This window comes from Phoenix dactylifera, chromosome 3 (genome assembly GCF_051530095.1).
Source record: "Phoenix dactylifera cultivar Ajwa chromosome 3, Ajwa_hap1_PhDact_Kaust_v1.1, whole genome shotgun sequence".
Classification (NCBI taxonomy): Eukaryota; Viridiplantae; Streptophyta; class Magnoliopsida; order Arecales; family Arecaceae; genus Phoenix; species Phoenix dactylifera.
The window spans coordinates 49,175,512-49,192,125 of record NC_143192.1 but is presented as its reverse complement, the minus strand read 5'-3'; the positions used below and the strand labels follow the sequence as shown (position 1 = coordinate 49,192,125).

At 40.8% G+C, this 16,614-nt stretch overlaps 1 protein-coding gene across 4 annotated transcripts; it reads right to left on the bottom strand.

Annotated features, from left to right (window-relative positions):
* Positions 1-330: 330 nt before the first annotated feature.
* LOC120103798 (uncharacterized) lies at positions 331-5,585 on the bottom strand. 4 transcript variants are annotated; one of them, XM_088718796.2, is made up of 9 exons: positions 4,878-5,585; positions 4,172-4,263; positions 3,712-3,891; positions 3,063-3,188; positions 2,909-2,974; positions 2,429-2,831; positions 1,887-1,997; positions 1,604-1,708; positions 331-613 (listed from the first exon to the last, which is right to left on the bottom strand). In XM_088718796.2, exons 2-9 carry the CDS (start codon positions 4,244-4,246, stop codon positions 438-440), a joined length of 1,242 nt encoding a protein of 413 aa, XP_088574922.2. In that variant the 5' UTR covers positions 4,247-4,263; positions 4,878-5,585; the 3' UTR covers positions 331-437. The 4 variants fall into 4 exon arrangements, with proteins under 4 accessions (XP_088574922.2, XP_088574917.2, XP_088574923.2 ...); XM_088718791.2 differs by lacking the exon at positions 4,878-5,585 and adding an exon at positions 4,390-4,853; XM_088718798.2 differs by lacking the exon at positions 4,878-5,585 and adding an exon at positions 4,390-4,853 and having other exon boundaries at positions 455-613; positions 1,599-1,708.
* Between the last annotated feature and the right edge of the window lie 11,029 nt (positions 5,586-16,614).

Genomic DNA, 16,614 nt, shown 5'->3' with positions numbered 1-16,614 from the left:
ATAGATCAACGATGTATAAAATTAGGATAAAGAGGGGATAAAAAATTCCACCAAACCTCAACTTTAATACCATGTTAATTAACTAATTGATCCGGAGGCATTGGGAACAAAAGATCAACATTGTATATCAAATTTAATATTAAAAAAGAGGTAGAAGTTTAATATAAATATTCCACATAAATGACTTTCTATATATACATATAAGAGAGAGAGAGAGATCTTACATTATTTTATAAATGTTTATCAGATGTAAGGTTGTTCATGGAGGATGACTCAATCAAGAACTGGAGTACAGCAAAACACGATACTCATTTAGGTATACTATTTCCATTATCAAACTTCAATTATTTATTCATGTAGATAAGCTGGAGAGGAAAAGAAAATATAACACCTGGACACATAGATTAATACAAACAACAGAAGACTGCCTTCAGCTCTTAATGATCAGATAAGAAGTGTGAAATGGTGGACTTCCAGAAACCATATTGCTTTTCTTCTTGAAACAGCACCTGAATGGCTCCCCCCGTGGTTGTAAGGGTTATCAAGTGGAAGCAGTTGCCATCCTTGGTGAAGGCACTATCTTTTATGCCCTCCATTGCATCAAATATCCTATCTGAAAAGAAAAATCTTAGGAACCAAACAAAAAGAAGAAAAATAATCATAGTGGGAATATTATTAGAGGCAACCAGACTTGCCCACGGATTACAGGCATACAATATTACGTCCCTAAATAATTTCCAGAAAGTCATGTTACTTGCAGATTTCATGAAAACTCATGAACCTTGAATAAATTCTTCACAAACTATTAACAAAATTCTCACAACTTAAGAATAAACTACACTCAAACTATTGATGACGATGTCATTTGATGTGGCTTCTTCGTCTGCGATATTTACATTCAATATTTTTCTTTTTCGGTGATGATGCCACACTCTAGGTTTGAGCCCGAGACCTCTCACCAGTGGAGACGAGTGCCAACAGCTAGACTGAAGATACGAAGACTACATGCAGTGGTTATAAAATATAAACATATCAAACTTTTTCTCCTAATTTTCTGTTCTATTTTATCAACTTCTTCCAAATTCAGGTTTTTTCTTTTTTTACTTAGTTCAAGTTGTTTCTGACTTTAATCTACTGAAGGAGATATTGTAGGAACTGTAGTTAATGCACTAATCATTAAGTAGCCATTCTTTCAAAAAAGAATAATAGTTATGTAACCATGAAAAATGCAGGCCAGAACCTGGATATAAGATGATGGATGTTTAGCTGTTGCTGTCAAAATTGTCATGGTATGAAATCAATCCTACTGTTATGTATGCTGATGCAAGTACTGGCTAAAATGACTATTTGATGATTAGTAATATGATATTCTTGAATTAGGTGATCAGCCCAGCCTCTTCAGAGTATTTATTTTGAGTAGAAAAAATACGGATAGCCTGGCCCAATTTGAATTCCAATGAAGAACAGGGGAAAAGAAAGAACCCCAGCTAGTCTCCAATGCTAAGTGACAGGAAATTACAAGCTAACATATAATTTACACCAATCATTACAGTACCTAATAGAGCGTTATGCACTAGAATCAAGAAGAGGAACATGACCTTACACTCCTTAAATCTTGTAAAAACTCCATGCAAATGCTTCTTTCCTAATCTCAGTGTGAGTTTATTATGCTTCAGGCAGACGCACACCATCCTAAGTTGAACCCTCCCTGCGTGAAGCCAAATCATATGAAAATTCAAACCTCCATAAGGTCTATTGAAGGTAAAGGAGTTTAGAGCGTGCAAAAAGTTAGATACTTGTAATATATTTTAAGGAACAAGATTTAACAAACGCTAAGGTACGTGCGAATAAGATACAAGAAAGCAAACGTTGTTACTAGCACCTACCAGAAGGCATAATAATTAAGAGTTCACTGCCTCTTGCAAGGATATTATGATCCTCTGATGAATTCGCATGAGCCACTGTTCTCAGCTTAAGTGTTGCAGCTCCTCTTAGACCTATACTCATCAGAGATATTAAGGCAAATTAAGATAGTTTTGATTGAGTTAAAAAGTACTGTTAAAAAGTAAGCTAAAGACCTATGAACTCCAAAAATTCAGCTTAAAAACATGGATCATCTTCGAGACAATTTCTGGATATTAAAAAAAAAGGATGCTTGTATTTGTAAATTTTCTGGCTTTCTGGGCAAAATCAGAAATTATCATGATTTTTCAGCAAAAAATAGAAAAGGCCAAAAAGTCTTCAAAACCTTGTTCATAACTCTAAGATTTGGTGCTTTGTCCTGAGCATAAAAAATACAGGATGCGTATAAATTAATCATGCTTATGCAATATAGCAATATGAAATAACATATCTTAGAAATTAGCATTATTTCGTTGCTTGTCGATCTTGTGTTTGCGTTGTCATCTATCCAACTGTAGAGTATTACATGTTGCAGCAGTTGCAGTATGTGTGAGCATATCAGCGAATGTCCGAGTTGCCAGGCCTGTGCTGACGACCGATGCAACATGAGCTCTATTTGCACCCACAGACTCAGCTGCTTCAGCGCACACAGTCGCTACCAACGCTGCAGCAGAAGCAACCACTGTGCTCATCTCCTTACCCCAATCTCCTCCCCCACTATGGATGCTCAGGTCCTTTGAATTACTTGGTTCGAAGCTGCAATTGGCCACAATTCCTGCGATGCCCGCGGCCAGCCTTGCGACAGATAAAGCTGCATGGACTTGAGCCACTTGAAGTCGCAGCTCCTCCTTCCTCTTCATTTTACTTCCTCTCAACAAGCTGCTGATAGGTTCGCCACCTAGCCATGCCTTTATAAATTTCCCATTGGTCTGTGCCAAGGCACAAGGTTACAAGGTGGTCAGATCAAGAAGAGATTCTGAAATTTTTTGAAGCTTTTTTTTCTTACCCATTTTCTATAAATTCTATGTGTTTGAGGAGATGTTGGGGCAAGCTTTGCACTGGAAAGTACTGTCTGGAAAGATCAATAAAGCAAGAACATTATGCAGGTAGAGTTGGATGTATTTGGGACTTATATAACACTTGCTGCATGGTCTTCATACCCATATTTGGTCCACACTCCTAGTGCCTGTTCCTCCATTTAAATGGACCTTGTTCTCCGATTCTAGCTCCTCTAATTCTTCATCATGCTCCACTGGCCTACAGTCCTCGAGCCGTGGCACTAGGTTCTACATCAAAAATTAAGGCTGTCAATATGAATACCCCATCTCGATTATTTTTAGTAGTCACTGGATAATCTGTATTCTTCAGGTACTTCAGAATTTGTTGTCACTTGAAGGAGCAACTGCAAAATGTGGTCTGTGGTTCAAATATTCATATCTACTTAGACAACTGTAACACTGTATAGAGTTCTGAGATTATCTTTACGAAGTCAGTCGATAGACAGAAGCATAAACAAAACATTTTGAAAATGTGCAAGTAGCTTCATTGTGCTGGATTAAAGCTTCGATCTATGACTAACTGGAACCATAATGTGCGGTTAAGAAAGAACCAATAATATGGGAAACACCACATGGCATTACTTCATGTGCACTGCTCCTCTCCTAGGTTTTCTTGAGTCTTGTATCCCCCCCTTAAGCTTCGTAATTATTCTAATAGATATGAATATTTAATACGCTTGCAAGACTGCTGCTACAGAACAGTACCATACAGTACTCCGGAAGATATAATAAACAGAACTTCTTCACTTACATTTGATGAGAGTATTTGAAAGAAGTCAGAGGAAGATGGGCTCCAGGTTCTAGAGAGGAACTCCATAACCCGATGAGGACTTTTCGGGACCTCCAAGCGATGAAAGCAAGCCACCTGCTGCGATTTCTCTCTAGACAACCCCACAGCTTTGTGTTCACGTGTCTTCTCCATTCTCTCGTTCTACAGCACACCGAAAGCAGATTAAAGGCCAAAGAGCAAAGTAATTATTATTTTTCGTGGGATTTCCACACAACTGAAATGAAATCCTTCACCACTCAATAACTTAATATCCTTTTATGCCTTCAGTTATTCAAGATAAATTCTCTTTTAACTGCAAATAAACTCCTCGTCGAAAGAAATACACTGAATCGGGTCTTAGAAATTATATATATATACACTTAAGCAATTGAACTAGAGTAGTAATCGAGAGACGTTAAATAACTATTATTGACATCCTCACCATCGGAGAAGGCAATGAAGAATGTCTCGAGAAAGAGACCTTTCCAAATTTTATTCCTCTTCTGGGTTCCTCCATGTGCGAACCAGTTAGACCTGTGGGAGTGCAAAAACTATGGAGCTGGAAGCTTGAACAACAACTAGCACATAGCATCATAAATTTCTTGAAGAAATTGATTAATAAATAATATGAAGTTCAGAATATCAAATTGATGCCATTACCCAACCCAATGCCTACATAGAGAACGTATGTTCTGTCAATAACCATTTCTTCTCGTATGGGTGGCCCATCCGCATTATATCGAAGCCACAAACAATACGATGCCAACGCTCACCATTAAACATTTGCATGGGTAAAAGCAACAAGGAAAACGATTGGAGATCGAAAAAATATAGGGGGATGACATGTTGTTATGGGATTCTTTTCTCTGTTTGAAATAGCTTGTTGCATTAATCACGGCACAAGAAGTCAAGAACACAGGTAAAAAGAGGGACATGAAAGACTAAAGGGTTGGCGTCTGAAAATAACCATCCAGCAAATAAAAAACAGTGGCGGCAGCCCTCCACAAGCAAACCACCATGAAGACCAACACCACCACCCCATGGTTTCCTCAAAAGGAAGCTCATGAGCGTAAAAAACATGCTCCATAACGAGCTAATATTAAAGGAAGAAATCCATCATTCACAGTAGAAGAATAAAGAAAACTTACTCAAAATGGAAGTGTCTAAGCATGCCAATGGACGGAGTACCTTCTTGCCCGACGCGTGCTCCTTGAATGGTCCTTATATACATTCTAAAAGAAGAAGGCACAGGGAAAGCACGAGACATGCTTACGTGAACCTTAATCGTACTAAGGCGTTGTTTATTACATCATGTTATCCAGCTCCTCTAAACTAAGTGAAGTAAATAACATCCCGGGGAGGTCGCTTTTTTTTTTTTTTTTTTAAATTTCTTTATGACAATTTGGGTTGTGTTACTTGTGTATCCACCCCTAGGCCAAGAGTTCCACTCCCACTCCTACTTCGTCTCTCATGAGACGTGCAGCAAGTATGCTGAATACCGGCACTACATAAACATCGATGCAGTCACCAAACCTTGTCCGGCCGGCAAGGTTTTAGATGCGCATAATTAATTTAGCAAACTTTTATTCATAATTGTTCAGAATCCAAACAATAATATGATTGGTGCAGAAATGCCATCACAAAATTAATTTGCTGTGCTGAAGTAGAGTAATATTGGATCAAAGATGACGGTCCCTGTGTCCCTCACAATATATTAATTGTATATTACTTGAGAGGAAACCTAAAACAAAGTCATGGCTAGCTATGACTTGCATGCAAGTTAAATTTGTTTTTTGTTTTTTTTAAGCAAAACGGTGGGGAACGCACCACACGTCTCATCAGGAAAATGAAATGGGAAAGTTTAGCGATCTTCTTACGCTTTCGGTGCCGCTGATGAAGCACAACAGGATTGCAGAAAATAAGAAGCTTCAGTCAACTGCAACCCAGCTACAAGGATTCTTTAGTAGGCACGAGCTCGGTGGATGCACCTAACAAATACTGCTCGCCCAGCTTATTGGCATCATCCTCCAATCTGAAGTCGGCCACATGAACGACGAAAGCAACTAGGCAAGTGACGGGATGCGTGCGGAGTTAGTCTGGAACCAAATTTCCCAAATGAACTGTATTTAAATACGTAAATCATATGGATCGAGGCCTTCCCAGCTCAGTAATTGGAGCCAGACCACGTGCCCATGATCCCCAATGGACACCAGGCTCGACGCGCCATCAGGACTGGATCCTAGTTTCGCGTCGTCCGAGAGAGGGACCACTCCATTGTTTGATCGGCTGGCGAAGACCACTCTGCGGCCTACCACTGAAATTTTTTAATCACCAAGGAAGCACCTCATTTTTATCATTGGAAAGACGAATTATTGGGGGACATTAACGATTGCCGTCTCCTCATATGAGAGAGATCCCTGCTGCGGTCTTGCCTTCAAGCTGGTATCCCAATTGTTTTCGCATAGATGGAAGTGTCTTTTAATGCAAGCCCTTTGCACCCTGCGCTGTCTTTTAATACCCTGCTGAGGATGAGCGAATCCGCTATGAACCGTAGGATATGCACACCTCTCCAACTCAAGCTGCCGGTCCAGTTATAACTCACAGAAACTCCAATCTCCATAGGAAACAATAAGGTTTTTGTTCACGCAATGGCAATTTAAGGTGCTGGACCAGTTATAGCTTACTGAAATTGCTCACAGATATGAACACTTCGTTGGATTTCTACATGGTCGATCGGAGAAGATATACAGTACAGCCTTCATGAAGTAACTCGGTGCGCTCCCCTGGAAATTTTCTTGAAATAATTTCTGAAGAGGACTATCCTGTGGCTCTAATCGGAAACAAGAGGAATAAGTGGGTCTAGCATCTCGAGATGGGCACGTGGTTTACACAAATCAGACGACTAGCCAATTAGCTTGAGACAAGCTTGGCTGAATAAAAGAGTGGTAAAACTAACATAAATATCTCGCAGATTAGTACAGCACCTGAGCATACTTGATTTTAAAATGTTCCTCCTCTTATGAGCAGCCTGTCATATAAGCAAACTGGCGGCTAACGTGTAGTACAACCAGCATGTACCAGAAAAAAACAGAGTAGTACAACGAGTAATGCAAACAGAAGAGCTACAAATCATAATTATGCAACTTCTCCTTGCATATGATTTCTGTTTACACCTTTGTAGCTTTTAACATAAGCTTTCATAAATTTGGTTTTTGATAAAAATTATAAGTTACTTCCTCCCCATTTCGTATCTTCTTTCAGTTGTTCTCTCCTATAAAGAACAGATGCCAACCCTTAAACGCAGCAAGATTTTCATTGCAGTTTCATTATGCACAACTCTGACCTTCCAGAGAATCACAGCATTTTTCAACATTCTTTTAGTAAAGAGCATTTTTCGACACTAAATCACTTAAAGGACTGACATGTGTGACATCTTTAAATCAGGCATCACTTGCTAGGTCATGCCATTTCATCTGATGGAGACTCTTAAAAAAGTGAATATCTTTGGTCATGGCAGATGAGGCAAGCCCTGAGAGAATAATATTGCCTGTTTATCATAACCTATTGACAATCATTTTCTTGTTATTATAATTTGTTACACATCATGCTAATGGAGTGGGATGGGCGACACCCTGTGCAGAGCCTCACTAATTCGCTTGGAAGTTCGAGTTTTATAGCAGAACAGTTTACTGTTATGATAATCATCAAGGAATAGATATTACTTAGCTACATGTATGGCTGATCAATAATATAATTTCAGTTATCTACTAATGACTTTCTAATAAAAATAAATAGCAAAATCTCTTTTATAGGAGAATTGTTTTTATCATGGCAGCCTTCACTAATAATCAACAGAGAAGGTAATTTTATGCAAACTATTTTTATTGGTGACATGATTGAGCCCAGGATAGTATTAATCTTACTAGAGAACATCAAGCAAAAAAAGACAAAAGAATAATGACATCAAGAATATACAGAAATATTCTGGTTGTTGTTAAAAAAATTTACTCCAGAATAACGTTAATATGCTGGGGAAACGAGAGAGGTAACAAACAGCTGGATTCTCTGAAACTCATTTTTGAAATGAAAATACCAGTCGTATCCATCAGGGCATGGCCAGCAGCTTAAATTTTTGTACAAAGTGTCCTTTCAATCAAAATTAACTAAGAATCAAAGCTTGAGTGAGTAATACTGTAATACTGTTACGCCATCCATTTATGCATCCAACCCCTAAGATATGAGCTACAATAAAGTATAGAACAGAGTCCATTCTCATGGTACATTTCCTCGCGAACAAACATTCGATCAGTGCAGAGAAACAAAATGAAATAATGTCTCACATACAAATATCAGACTATAATAATTTTTTTGTCCACAAATCAAAGAAAAAAGTCCACAATCTATTTGGTCAGAATTAGAAAAATGATGGGTTTGTTCAATGTTTACGCAAGCCAATCAAAGCAAAATAGAATCAAAGTGGCAAAGATCTAAAATCAATGAGCTAACTCAATGAGTTTGCCTATTCAAATTCGGATGCTAGAGAATAAGTAATCCAGGCAAAAAAAAAAATCGGACTTCCAACTAAGTTTAGTATCACAACTCTCATGGCTGAAAAGAGAGGCTAAGGGCATAGAAATTACGTGAACATGACAGTACCTTCCTTCACTCACGCCTCTTGGCTCAAGCAACTGGTTTATGTTGGAAATATGAGATTAAAACAACAACCCTTTGGAAACCTTGCATCCTATCATATGCCAATAAGCAGGCATGCAAGCCCTCGACCTTGTATGCCCGATGAGCTCCATGACAAAGGATACTGCAACTGTGATAGACCTGACTAGAGAATAAAAGAAATCATGAATTAGTGGTTTCTCAGACTACGCCAATAAGGTATATAGATAAGGCTAACTATAAATGTGAGATTTCTTACCATAATGAGAAAAAAAATGCCTATTGAGAAGGCATGAAAATCATAATAGGTCTGCAATTTTTTTGATGATGCCTCATACTTGCCTGTTGACTCCAATTATAAAAAATAACTTAGGAAGAGAGATGGTGCTCAGTCCTTTCTGTAAACCAAGGTTGGATAGACTGGATTCCCCATGTTGTGTAACAACCCAGGACCTCACCCAAAATGGCTAGCCGAAAGGTATTATTTGGGTTCCTTGATCCTGTATAAGTACCCAATATCTACCCAGCAAATAACCGATGTGGGACTAAACACACGCCCACACGAGTCCTCACATACTCCACCCCTTCAAGCTCTGACGTCCTCGTCAGGCTAAGGGTTCAAATCCATTCAAATCTAATCACAAGCACTACGAACAGTCCGCGGTCAGCCCCAATAGATCTATGCTGCAGTGTCCCTTAATTCACATAGGTTATGGGCCGGGTCCGCTCTAATACCATTTGTAACAATCCAGGACGTCACCCAAAATGGCTAGCCGGAAGATATTATTTGCGTTCCTTGATCCTGTATAAGTACCCAAGATCTACCCAGCAAATAACCAATGTGGGACTAAACGCACGCCCGCACGGATTCTCACATGTTATTTGTTACATTATGTTACAGTTTCCTCCTCCACATTGGTATTGATGTTAGAAAGAAAGCAAAATAACTTGAACTTACTGACAGGATTACAAACATCCATCACCAGGCATGAGCAAACAAGCCTTTAAATTAATATTGTAAGATGTACAACAAACCTGGATATTGGAGGGTATATGATACCCTCAAGAACCTCCTCTTCTTTCATATATGAAGCCAAGCTGTGAAAGGTTTCATGATTGAAGTAACAAAACGACATTTATACAATGAATCTTTGCAAGCAAATGAATAAAATTTTACGAAGAAAGGTTACTGAGAGTCTAATTCTGGCATGCCATCAGAGATAACCTGTGCATCAGACAAAAGGTTACCAAGGCCTATGCTGCATGACCATGTACATGATCATTCAGAAGGAAAAGTAAGCAAACTGACATGGTCAAAGGAGAAGAGGGAATATACGTAACCCAGGAAACAGATACATGTTATTTCTCTGGTTGGAGCAGCCAATCTTACCATATCCTACAAAAGGAAACCAGTTTATAAGCTTAAGAATTTAGCTTCTTAAAAATAATGATCAACAAGTTTACAGTGATATTTACAGAACAAAAAATATCCATGTACTCTAGCTCTCACTTGCTGATCTTTAGTAGCTGCTAATGTGATAGAAGGCAAACCATTGCTTCTATTAGAGGGACACCTGCCTATGGCCAATAGTTATCCAAAAAAACTAATGAAGCAATATTTCTCTTCTGACATCTTATAGATGGTCAAAATCACAGAAATATAAGAATTAAAAGAAAGATATCCAGCCAAATGAATAAATTACAATCATTAAATCCATATAATGCTCAGGCGTAAGCCCATCCACTAGGTGCTCCCACAATTGGCTACATGGAATTGACTGGTTGATTACCGACGGCAACAGAAACTAGGCAGTTTGAGATAGCCCAAATGCCTGAGTACTGAGATAGAGGTACCATCATATCTTTAACTCACAAGCTATGCTAGTAAAACAGCCCAACTTTTCATCTTCTAATAGAAGGATTTAGTGGGCAAGTGAAAAATACTCCAAGCATCACGTAATAACATCCTTTCAAGTTTTTCATACAGACAATCTAACACATCAAATCATCAACTTTCATTAGGTTCTATCCAAAACTTGATTAATATAAGAATAAATTTTCAGCATGAACACTTCACTAGACATATTTGTTAAATGATTCATTGAAGGGTTAAAAAAAATGAAGGTGAAAGAAGACAACAAGAAATAAAAGGTGGGAAGAGGACAAAGAGATATTATTTACATCGAAGACAGGTTAACACACAATTATATTGATCCACTGATCTATCATTTAAATCCCCATGACAACTGAACTTAAAAAGACAATCATCAAATCTCATATCAAAATGACTACAGTATAAGATCAACTAATTTCAAGGGGCCCTGCTAACAAGTATAAATCTTGGGGAAGCAAACAACTTTGGCAAGTCATAATCCTTAAAAAATAATATTATCAACTTCCCTTCTGATTCTCTTTGAAACACTAAGATCTTTTTTTATCCATATTCCTACATCCCCTCCTAAAGTTGATTCTCATATTAATAATTTTTTCCCTTGCACATGTCTATATTCCACTTCGGCCTGTGTCTTGCATTTTTGCTTTCTACCAACTATTCTCTTTAGGCACAAGTTAACATATTTTTGGATGAGAAAATACAACCTAGAACTTATACTATTTTTTTAGGCTAACATTGACAGCAGGCTTATAAGGGTACAAGTTAGCATTGCAAACAGCAAAACCACATTTTTCAGAGTATAGAGTCAATCAAAAACAAACTGTATTAACTCCTACTCTGATACCTAGAACTCATTTATCCATTTGCAACTCTTTTATTCCAGTATCTAATTCAAAAATTAAAAGAAATATCACGATGTTGCAAATCCTTGGACTTCATTATAGAACATGGAGAGCAGTTGATTGAAACTGGTGCCTTGTATATCATCAAATGGAAAGCCTGTGAGTAGACATGATGCAGGCCAAATTTTGCTAGGATGGCCTTGGATTTTTGACAAGAGAGGAGTGCATTTAATAAGGGAAATACTTTCATCTTTCTACACCAAACATGTCAAACTACACTTACACCAAAGAGAAAGAAGAGCACCAAGGAAAGATGTTTTCTTGGATGGTTTGGGCTAATTATCAGAGCTGAATTTCTCTCAGCAAAGCGAATTGATATAGTTAAAGTTGAAGATTTCATAGTGAAACAAAGGTTATTTGGGCAAAAGAAAGTCTAAAATTAAATATTTGCATTTTTTGTTTTTAGTTAGTTAAAGTCACATGTTTAAGTCATTAGGAAATGTCTAGTTTGTCAATTTTCTAGGAGATTGTCAGGCCTAATTTTGGGCCTATTTTGTAATCTGTTTTTGAGTCCTAGTTTAAGTAGGAATGTCATCCTAGTTGCATTAGAAAAAATTTAGAATCATCAAGATTGTAATTTGAAAAGATTTTCATGATCTTTTATGAAGGGTCCTATAGTGCAACGAATTTTACCATTTTAGGAAAGTGTTTTGGCTTTTCATTTTTTTGCTAGGAAAGTGTAGAAAAGAATCCTTCTTCTACAAGCCCTATTTTAGGAGTATTAGTGCAGTCTAGAGTTATAAAAGGGGGGTAGCTTGCCTAGTTGAATTCATTCTTGCATAGATTCATAAAAAAATTCAGAATTTTCATTCTTCTTCCTCTTTCTTTCTTTTCTTTCGACTTTTGGCTGGTTTCCTTTAGCTTGCGGCTTGTTCTTTGCCTCTGGAATGTCATCACATCCCATTGTGCAGGTTTTCTGCACCTTGTCTTGATGTTCTCAGATCCCATCCGAGAATACAGGTCGTACAATTGTCATGGGTCAGTCTTGGAAGGACCGATCTGCATCACATGGCAGGCATAAAATGCCTATTTTGTGTCATTTTACATTTAAACAATCCACATAAAGAGACGAATTTTGTTCTTCAGTGGCTATCACATAGAAAATTCTATTAAAAAAAATGTAAATTTAGGGCCTTGGACCCTCGAGTGATAGCTTTAACAGGTCTACGTTGTAATTTGCCTTCCTTTTTCTATCTTCTAAATACAGCGTATTACATGTTCTTGCCTGTCCATTAAGCATTTTCTACCTCTATTAATTTCAACATATAAACAATGCTCTTCTGACATTTATCACAAACAAGTAAACTTCTGAGGTTTCTTATATTTCTTATATTACTTCCTCATCTCCTGTTATCCGCATAATGAGACGAAGAATGATCGGGCAAGAGATTTTACTCCATGTCTGCCATGGATAAGAAGCAAAGGTTGCCAAATTATAGTGTTGATTTATTCCCTAACCCCATGTTCTTTGCCATTTTGAATTTGAGCAAGCAAAATGTCATCATTCCCTTCACCAATTCTCATTTCAGCTCCTGATCTTAATATCTAAGTGTTAGACACTTAATTTGCATCCAAAGTTCTAGAATCTTGTCATGCAATAGTTTTTTCCCTCTCACACACCCATGAATTCACCAATGAGCTGTCATAAATCAAATCACTATAACACCGAATCAGTGAAAACGGAAAAAGATTATGCAAGCATTGTGATCTATGCCAGATGATCCGAACGAGGGAGATAGAATCACAAAGCCTTCGTTCTGATCGTTCAAATAGGAGAGAGAAATGTTTTTGGGACCAAGGGGTTATATTGGGAAGAGCTCCCATACACTTATGACTCTCTCTGTTACAGGTCTCCCCCCCTACTACAGAGGCTATCTCTTCCTTTTTTAACTCCCAAGCTTCTTCCCCTACTCTCTCTTTCTCTCCCATAATCCCACGAACCCGACGTGGACCACCTCCTCTGGAGTGAGCAAGATGTCGAGTGGTTATGTGGTGCAACTGCATGGAACAAAGAACTGGCTTCCCATGCTACTCCCCCACATCCCACGTTCTCCCCAATAACCATGCATGGCTCAGAGGTACCTCAAAGCCTCCCGGGTCCCACGTTGCATGAGATTATGCCATGCAACAAAACAAGCGCGTCACGCGGGTTAGTTCGGAAAACTTCCCCCATCCCTTGTGCATAGTTCTTGAGGTGGGACCCAGGCGCGGATGCATGATGGCTCGGGAGTAGGCTTGGAACACGCATCCCACGCTCCTCACTCCCACGTCCATGCAATGGTTACCGTGCATGATGCGGGATGGCTCGGCTCGAGCTTCCTCCTGCTTGGCGAATGTATGGGACTCACCATCATCTTCACGTTGGGATGCTTTCTCCTCCTCGCATGGAACTCGGAACACACGTCGGGTATGGTTCTCCTCGCATGGAACTCGGAACGCGCTTCCTCCCGCGCGTCGTGTGATTCCACTGGCGTGGGGCTGAGACAACCAAGACACTCATAAGTGCTAGAGATCGTCCCGGATCACGGCTCCCCTTCCTTAGGAGGAGCCAGCTCCTGCTGGTTCTAGAACCGAAGGTGGGGAAACTGGGATTGCCCAGTCTCCTTTGAGAACCATTTTGCCGCACTGGGTCGTTGGCCCTTTCGTCCAACTCGGAAGGACTCCCTAGTGCCGCGCCGGGTTGTGGTTGTCTTCCGTTCCAAGATAGCATCTTCTGCCAACACAGTTTCTTGTGCGGTAACCAAGTCCTCTACAGTCGGTAATGTCTCACCCGGCTCGTCGTCCAGCATTGACGGCTCAAAGGGCTTCAATTTTTCAATGTTAACAACCGAGTACATTTCCATATATACTGGCAGCTCTAGTTGGTAGGCATTGTCGCCGATCTTTCGAAGGATCTTAAAAGGTCCATAACGGATGGGTTTAAGCTTTTTCCCTTCACCTTTCAGTTGTTGCTTTCCCAGATGTAACCAAACAAGATCACCCACTTGGAAATTACCACTGACTCGGTGCCGATCATGACGTTCTTTGTATTTCCGCTGGGCCCTTTGTAACTGTTGTTCTACCTCTTGGTGAACCTTTCTGATGTTTTCCAAGAACTTTTGTGCCCTTGTCATATCACTTCCTTCTCTGGTTGTTCGTGGTGTAGGCCCGATCGTGAACTCCAAGTCAAAAGGGCTTTGTGGTAGAAAACCCAAGCAAACTTCGGCTGGAGCTTTGTTTGTCGAGCTGTGCACCGTGTGATTGACGGCAAATTGTAGGAAAGCAATGCTATCGTCCCAAGTTTTAGGATGCCGAGCATTGTAGCCCCGGAGAAGATGGACAATGGTCCGGTCGACAACCTCGGTCTGGCCATCCGTTTGTGGATGGAAGGCCGTGCTCCATTTAAGCTTTGTGTCCATCTTGGCCCACAGAGAACACCAGAATTTGCTTAGGAAACGACTGTCACGGTCGGAAACAATTGAGCTGGGAAGCCCGAAGATTTTCCACACATTCTCAAAAAAAAGCCGTGCCGCCTCTTCACCTGTGATACTCTTCTTGCAAGGCATGAGCACCACCATTTTTGAGAACCTATCGACCACAACAAATAGGTAGTCATGTCCCCGCCGTGTCTTTGGAAGGCCACCCAAGAAGTCCATTGAGACACTTTCCCATGGGCGTGTCGGAACAGGCAATGGAGTGTATAACCCGACTTTCCGATTGGCGGGTTTGGATGTGCTGCACAGCACGTAGCCCTTCACAAATCGGACCACGTCCTGCTGCATCCGCGGCCAGAAGACATATCGATGAAGATTCTGCAGAGTCTTGGTAACTCCAAAGTGACCTGCTACTTTTGAGGTGTGCGCCTCCCGTATCCAGCACACACGTTCGGCTGCTCGTGGTATGCATAGCAGCTCTCCTTTGTAGAGGAGTTTATCCCGTAGGACAAACTCGGTTGGCCTTCTTGCTTCAACATCTGCTAGTGCGCTTTGAAAATCAGGATCTTCTGAATACCAGCCGGCGTACTCCTCATGGGTGGTTGGCTGCACTTGCATAACCGCTGATAAGCACAGGGCTGCGGCTGGCGGTCTCGAGAGCATGTCAGCCATTTTGTTGTGTATGCCTTTCTTGTATTTGATCACCAGGTTGAACTGTTGGAGGTACGTCATCCATTTCATATGACGCGCCTGCTGCAACCTGGACTGAGTTTGCAGATATTGGAGCGGCCGGTGGTCGGTGTGCACCACTGTTTCCTTGCCCAAGAGATAGACTCGCCAGTGTTTTACCGCTTGATGTAGGGCAAGCAACTCCTTGTCGTACGTTGGGTAGTTTTTCTGAGCTCCTTGGAACATCTCAGAATGGTATGCCACGGGCCGCCCTTCTTGTAGTAGCACAGCTCCCATGGCGTACCCTGACGCATCTGCTTCAAGCTCGAATGGTCTCTGAAGATTGGGCAAAGCGAGAACAGGTGCTTCACTGATCTTCCTCTTTAATAGAAGGAAGGTATCCTCATGTCTCGAAGTCCATTCGAACTTTTGATTGGCTTTCGTTAACGCATGCAGCGAGGAGGCCAGAATAGAGAAGTTCCGGATGAATTTTCTTAGGTATTGACAAGCACCCATGAAGCTCCAGACCTCAGTTATAGACCGGGGCCTGGGCCAATCTCTGATTGCCTTCACTTTGTCCGGGTCGACTCGTAACTCCCCTTCGCCCACCACGAACCCAAGATACACCAAGGTTCGCTTCCCGAACTCGCATTTTTTTTGGTTCAGGCGCAGCTGATGTTTCTCCAGCAATTCGAACACCTTACGCACATGCGTCAAGTGCTCCTCCCATGTCCGGCTGTAGATCAGGATGTCGTCAAGGTATACAATGACGAAGTCGTCGATGTACGGCCGGAGAGCGTCGTTCATCAGCCGCATGAAGGTGGCGGGAGCATTACAGAGTCCGAATGGCATTACTAGCCATTCGAATAGCCCTTGCCGTGTTTTGAATGCGGTCTTCCAGGTATCGTCGTCGCGGATCCGGACTTGATAATATCCAGATTTCAGGTCCAGCTTGGTGAAGACAGTGGCGTGCTTCAACTGGTCCAGCAAGTCATCAATGCGTGGAAGAGGGTACCGATTCTTAATAGTAATCTTGTTGAGAGCGCGGTAGTCAATACACATTCTCCACCCTCCATCTTTCTTCGGCACAAGCACTACCGGCGAGCCGCAGGGGGAGCTGCTCGGTTTGATGACACCACCTTCGAGCAGTTCATTCACCTGCCGCTTGATCTCCTCATTTTCCAACACCGAGTTGCGGTATATGCCAAGGTTAGGAAGCGTTGAGTCAGAAATAAGCTGGATTTCATGTTCCACTGCTCTCTTTGGTGGTAATCCGCAAGCCTCTTTAAAAAGGCCCGCATGCTCGCCGAGTAGCTTCCCCATCTGGCTCTCCAAT